The 7,281-nt window shown below is 34.4% G+C and overlaps 1 protein-coding gene across 1 annotated transcript; it reads right to left on the bottom strand.

Annotated features, from left to right (window-relative positions):
- Positions 1-493: 493 nt before the first annotated feature.
- LOC120176483 (probable protein S-acyltransferase 15) lies at positions 494-1,065 on the bottom strand. The gene is made up of 3 exons (XM_039182911.1): positions 955-1,065; positions 769-864; positions 494-703 (listed from the first exon to the last, which is right to left on the bottom strand). Exons 1-3 carry the CDS (start codon positions 1,036-1,038, stop codon positions 608-610), a joined length of 276 nt encoding a protein of 91 aa, XP_039038842.1. The 5' UTR covers positions 1,039-1,065; the 3' UTR covers positions 494-607.
- Between the last annotated feature and the right edge of the window lie 6,216 nt (positions 1,066-7,281).

Below are 7,281 nucleotides of genomic sequence, written 5' to 3'. Positions count from 1 at the left end.
TAATATTTATATTTTCTTAAACATAAGATCATAAAAATACAAATTCAAAAAATCAGAAGCAAGATGTGTGCTTAAAAAACAAATTTATAACTAATATTTTAAATATCACAAAAAATTATGATTTGATTATAATTTTGCTTTAGATTTTTGATGTTCTTAATTTTAGAAGAATATTAAAGATAAATTTATTATTATGGTTTAGTTTTAAAGGAAGTCAAATGAATTTAGACTTAATAATCAAATCATTATGATAAATTTAATTTTCGTTATAATTAATAAATTATACAAATTATTCAAATTTCAATTCCAAGTAAAAATATAAAAAAGAAAAGTTCTACGTAAATTCCAATTTGGCCTTAAGTATACCCTGACCCTGGACCGGGAGCAACCATTGACCTAAACTTTTAAATGTACCAAAAAAAGAAAAAGAAAAAAAAAGAGAGTCTAAAAATGGAATAAACTTAAATGAATCAATGAAATTAAAATAGCAAAGCGTACATCTATGGGTGACCATTTTACCTACTGAGGCCAACACGTTGAAGCCATCCTTTCTCCTTTTAAACAATGTGATGAGATGAGGTACGACTCCGGTGGAAGCCGAAAACATCTACGAACTATCACGCAAAGCCGGGAAGCTAACTCCGTCCTTCAGATGGCTCGTCGATATCGGACAAAACCATTTCAGTGCTTTGGGACCCAATACCTGATTCACAGGCTGATAAATAAGAGACGATAGGAGAATAAGGAGAAAGAGGGAGGGAGGATTACCAAGGTAATGTTTTTGTAAACACTCAGATCGAACGGATGACGATAGCAGAGCCCGGATTTCTTCGCCAACCATGCGGCTCGTATTCCTTCGTAATACTGGCAAAAGGATAATTTGTAGGTGGTTTAGAAAATTATGGAGGGGTAAAATTCAAGCCGTTGACTGCAAATGGTCGGTCGACGGTGTACCTCTATGGTTGTCATATTGTGAGTTATAAGGTAGATATGCCAGCCTAAGAGAGTCCCGAGTGTTACCGATAACGCAGGCGTCATTATACCACAAGCAAGCTACAACACATTCTGAGAATTTATTAAATATCTTATAAACTTGCATACAAATTAATCGAAGGGCAAGAAGAAAGAACACAAGCTATGTTACCAGGCTCGGGTGAGTGTTGCAAACAAGTATGTCTAGGGCATACTGACTCTTCAAACAAATGTAAAAAGTTTTTAAAAACTGAGCATATCCATGTTGGGCTCATATCCGTATCCGACACTCACTCCCGAGACCAGATAACAGAGATTTTCTTCATACTCAGCCATGAATAATACATGATCATTCTGCTAGTAAACAGCTTACAGCACACATGATTCTCCTCACATACCAACATATTTAGAAACAGGAGACTGTAAATCAAGCATTCGAGCTTAACTTAATGCACTTGATAAACGATATTAACAGAAACTACAATAAATTGCAGATGCACATACTTAACTACAACTTACATAAAAAATTTGAGGGGAGTTCTTCTGTTACTCCAGTCCTTCTGACGTGTACAGCTTATTACAATTACGTATGAATGACATGTTTCATGTTATAACTCGGGGCAACATCGAAAAGTTAAAAGAAAGGAACAAGACAAGGAGCCAGGATACATACTGTCGAGTGGATTCTACCAATGGTGGCGTAAAGTATGAGATCGAAGAAAGCTTTATAGTTCCGATAACCAACATATTTTTTTTGTTTTTTAATCTTTAAAGTAACTTTATAATTCTTCATTTTTTCCGAGGTAGTCAAGAGTGGTTTCGTATATGTTAAGGTTGTTTTACCCTAGCCAGTCTATGGAGCAGTCATGCAGTACAACTTTAAATTTAAGGCTAAAAAATGTTGAAAAAGGGACGCGATCGTAAATATTATAAAACAAAATGTAATATTTTAGCATATATGTAACTTAAAATATTATTTTTTCTTAATATTTTTTGTGCATTCTAAAATATTACATTCTTTATGATATTTTCGGTTGACAATTCTTTTTTCATAAAATTTTTAAACATGTTATAATTTATTTAGTTAAATAAAATATTATTACAAATAGGTCACTTCATCATTAAAATTGAGAAAGACACCAAATATAGCTTAATATAATAATTTTAGTCCTCTAAAGCTTATATGTTATGAAAACACTTTATAAAAATCGGAGTTCTGTAACACATAATTCAAAATCAAAAAAAATATAAACTCTGAGTTTAACAAATTGAATAAATGAATAAGGTTCTATGAATACATATGCCTACTGAAACTACAATACATTACTATAAAAGAGATACTGGAAGTCATGCTGCAACAGTGCTCCACGAACGACCCATGCTAACAAACTGCAAACGGAAACAATCGAACGTTGAGCTTGCAAAGCCTAATAGTATAATCGTTAATCTAGAGCAGTATTATGAGTTCTATAAACACAAGCATGCTAAAGACATGGTATTAAGCAATAGGTACATGCATGATCTCGACCAAGTGCTACTTATATGGGGTTTTACTGTTCTATCTCTAAAGTATGAGTCTCATGCTTCCCTTAATCCTTTGCTAAGGGCCTCGCCATGAGTACACCTCTATTAGGTTTCTACCCACACTGACTGTAACTGCTATGCATTCTCTAAATGTGACTATGACACTCTTGTGCTTTATCTGAATGCAACACTAACTCTGATGTGCATTATCTAAATGCAAACCTGACTTGTATATAGTCTCACTTAGCCATCAGGTAGATCATGGAGGGAGAACCCGGTGTCACATAGCATCAGTGAAATTCCCACTAAGTTGTTAAATGATCTCCTAGTCTCACATAGTGTTAGGATTTTCGGAAGCTCGAATCGACAATCGGAATGGTTTGCAAAGAGGGGTCGGAATGGTTTTAAGTTTAGGGAGTAAGGAGATTGAAAGATAGAAAATTGCACAGCGATTTAGAGTGGTTCGACTTTATCAACCAAAGTCTACATCCACTACCTTAGCTCCTCACCAAGGATTTTCCAACAAATTCACTAATTTGTTCTTTCTTTTGAGGACAAAGAGATAACCTTACAACTCCCTAGTTTTTTCGGGCAAAACTAGAACCTTTCCCCTTTACAAAAGGATAAGAAATGTAAACAAGAAAACCTCTCTAAGGTAGGTGTTTACAAGAATTAAGCTCACAAGAACAAAATATTTACAAGAGAAAGATGAAATAAGAATGAAAAACTCTTCTCTTGTGTTTGATTGCTTGGATGGTTGTTCTCTTACTTCTTCAAGTGTCTTTAGCTTGTTTTTATAGCTTGGAATGTGTTCGATGTCGTATATAACCGTTGGGGATGTTTTGGAGTCGTTTGGGGATGATTTTTCTACTCAAAAAGGCTGCCCATAACATGATGCATCGATGCATGATCAAGGTGCATCGATACCCCTTCATTAAATTCAAATAAACTAGCCGTTACTAGCCGTTGCAGCCTTGATGCATGGATGCATGGCAGTATGCATCGATGCATGTCAAGGATGCATCGATGCATAGCAAGATGCATCGATGCACTAATTGCATTCGATGTTTGGATGCATGGATACATTGCATGATGCATCGATGCATTAGTGAAGATGCATGGATGCATTGCAGGGATGCATGGATGCACTGCAGGGATGCATGGATGCACTTTGACACCCTTTAGCATTTTTGCTCAAATCCGATTTTAATGGACTTTGAATTATTTTTTAAACCTTTTAAAACTTTGAATAAATTCAATTAAGTCCAAAAACATTTTGTAAATTCAATTCAAGTCCAAAAACCATTTTGCCTTAAATTGTTATATCAAAACATAGTTCAACAATCTCCCCCTTTTTGATATAACAAAACATTTGAAAAATTGTTTTTGGCAAAACTCCCCCTTAATAAATTGTTTAATGAAAAAGATATCAATTGTTACCAATTGTTGGAAAATATATGAAAATGTTAAGCTCCCCCTTTTTCATTAAGAAATTGAATTTTTCAAACCACAAACTTCTCCCCCTTTTTGTTATATAAAAAATAATTCAATCTTTGAAGTTCAAAATAACTTTGGAGAGTAAGTAGTAAATTTGACATTTAAAAATCATTTGAAAAATCAAAGCTCCCCCTCAATAAATGCATTCCAAACAAAATTTAGCTTTTAAGTTCTTGACACTTAAACAAAATATTGAATTTCTACAAAGAATAACAAACATGTTAGAGGCACATGAAATTCAATATATCCAAGTCTTAAATACTTAATGCAATACCAATTGTTGAAATTTGATGTTAATACCAATTGTTAAAATTAAGTGCATTTGCATAAAGTTTTCCAAAATGTTATGCATTTTGAAAAATTTGATATCAATTGCTAGAGAGATATCATTTTCATTTAGACCACAAGCATAAACATTCAAATTTAGGCCAAAAATTAAAATTTATAAAATCAAAGCCTTTAAAATTTGATATCAATTGTTAGAGAGATATCATTTGCATTAAAACCAATTTTGACCAAAATTCATTATGATGAACTAAAAATTATGAAAAATCATTAAAACTTTAAAATGTTCATCATAAAACCTTTTTAACATACATGAGATTAAACAAAACATAATCATTCAATATAAAAACTCATGCATGCTTAAAATCAAATGAGCAACCATATAACCAAAATTAAAAGCATTAAGCTTAGAGGTTACCCATTCCTTTTTCAAGTGTGGCTAGAGCATCTTGAATATCATCATTTTTATCACCATTGCTCCAACACACCTACAAGAGACATTTATTTCGATTTTGGTATCCAAATTGCTTTGGATCCTTGAACGTTAGTTTCAATGCCCCTTGTTCCTTTCGGAACCCATACTTGTCTAATTTTAAAACATTTTCCTTTCCTCAAAGGACAAGTATGTTCCAAATGACCATGAAAATGGCAATGTGAGCATTTTGCCATATTTAAACATAATAGGTTGTTTTTAGAAATTAATTCTTTTTCTTTTGTTAAGCCTTCAAGCTTAACTTCTAACTCAAAATTTTTCTTTTCTAAATCATTTATTTTGATTTTTGAAAGTTCTAAATCATTTTTCAAAATTTCATTTTGATTTTCAAAATCAACTTTTGCTTTCAAAATCAAATTATCTTTAATTTTGAGTTTTGAAATTAATTTCGTATATTTGGAATTCATGGTCTCAAATCCCAAATACAACCTATTATAAGCATCTTGTAACTCATCAAAAGTAAATGAATTAAATTCATTTGAGTTAGAAGATACCTCAACTTCTTCATGAGTGGCCATGAGGCATAGGTTGACTACTTCATCTTCATCATTGGAATCATCTTCATCACTCCAAGATTCAACAAATGCCTTCTTCCCCTTTTTCTTTAGAAGATGACATTCATATTTGACATGCCCTTTTCTTTGACAATTGAAGCACACCGGAGGACTCTTCTTCTTGGTTGATTCATATTTCACTTCCTTGGAAATCATGAATCTCTTGAGTTCCTTCAAGAGCTTGACCATCTCTTCTTCTTGTTCATCATCTTCTTCATCCACCTCATCACTTGATTCTTGATAGTTTTCATTGGTGGATTTGAAGGTAATGCCTACCTCTTTCTTATCTTCCCTTTCTTCATCTTCCTTTACCATCATCTCATGATTGAGAAGGGAACCAATTAGCTCTTCAAGGGTGAGAGACTCTAGGTTTTTAGCTTCGATAATAGCCGTCTTCTTTGATTGCCACTCCTTTGGAAGAGAGTAGATCACCTTCCTCACAAGCTTCTCATTAGGGATTACTTCTCCATATCCCTTGAGATCGTTGACAATCACGGAAAATCTATCCGTCATAGCTTTGATGTCTTCATTGGGTTTCATCTTGAAGTTCTCGTAGCTATGGTTGAGAAGACTTTTCTTTGATTCCCTCACTTCGTTGGTTCCTTCATGAGTGACTTGGAGCTTATCCCAAATTTCTTTGGCACTGGAACAAGATGATATTCTTCTATATTCATTTGGCCCTAAAGCACATAATAGAATATGTATAGCCTTAGAATTAAGCTGGAAATTTTTCTGCTCTTCTCTACTCCAATCGTTGTACTTGCCGGGTGGAGAGGAGTAACCGTCCATGATTGAGTTCCAAGCTCCTAGATTATAGGATTGAATAAAGTACATCATCTTATTCTTCCAATGTGCATAATTTGCTCCATTAAAGAAGGGTGGCTTGTTGACCGGTTGTGAATCCATAATAGGATATTCTTCAAGATAATAAGCACCGGAGGAAAAAGTCATTTCTTTGTCGGTTGCGTCGGAAATTGGTAGAGCTTCTTCGAGGATCGTCTCAAAGTGGTTAAACCTTCTTAACGAGTTAGGCTCTGATGCCAATTGTTAGGATTTTCGGAAGCTCGAATCTACAATCGGAATGGTTTGCAAAGAGGGGTCGGAATGGTTTTAAGTTTAGGGAGTAAGGAGATTGAAAGATAGAAAATTGCACAGCGATTTAGAGTGGTTCGACTTTATCAACCAAAGTCTACATCCACTACCTTAGCTCCTCACCAAGGATTTTCCAACAAATTCACTAATTTGTTCTTTCTTTTGAGGACAAAGAGATAACCTTACAACTCCCTAGTTTTTTCGGGCAAAACTAGAACCTTTCCCCTTTACAAAAGGATAAGAAATGTAAACAAGAAAACCTCTCTAAGGTAGGTGTTTACAAGAATTAAGCTCACAAGAACAAAATATTTACAAGAGAAAGATGAAATAAGAATGAAAAACTCTTCTCTTGTGTTTGATTGCTTGGATGGTTGTTCTCTTACTTCTTCAAGTGTCTTTAGCTTGTTTTTATAGCTTGGAATGTGTTCGATGTCGTATATAACCGTTGGGGATGTTTTGGAGTCGTTTGGGGATGATTTTTCTACTCAAAAAGGCTTCCCATAACATGATGCATCGATGCATGATCAAGGTGCATCGATACCCCTTCATTAAATTCAAATAAACTAGCCGTTACTAGCCGTCGCAGCCTTGATGCATGGATGCATGGCAGGATGCATCGATGCATGGCAAGGATGCATCGATGCATAGCAAGATGCATCGATGCACTAATTGCATTCGATGTTTGGATGCATGGATGCATTGCATGATGCATCGATGCATTAGTGAAGATGCATGGATGCATTGCAGGGATGCATGGATGCACTGCAGGGATGCATGGATGCACTTTGACACCCTTTAGCATTTTTGCTCAAATCTGATTTTAATGGACTTTGAATTATTTTTGAAACCTTTCAAAACTTTGAA

Source organism: Hibiscus syriacus, unplaced genomic scaffold (genome assembly GCF_006381635.1).
Source record: "Hibiscus syriacus cultivar Baekdansim isolate YM2019G1 unplaced genomic scaffold, ASM638163v2 tig00112249_pilon, whole genome shotgun sequence".
In the NCBI taxonomy this organism is placed as follows: Eukaryota; Viridiplantae; Streptophyta; class Magnoliopsida; order Malvales; family Malvaceae; genus Hibiscus; species Hibiscus syriacus.
The sequence above is the reverse complement of the archived record's forward strand: the minus strand, read 5'-3'. Positions and strand labels throughout refer to the sequence as shown.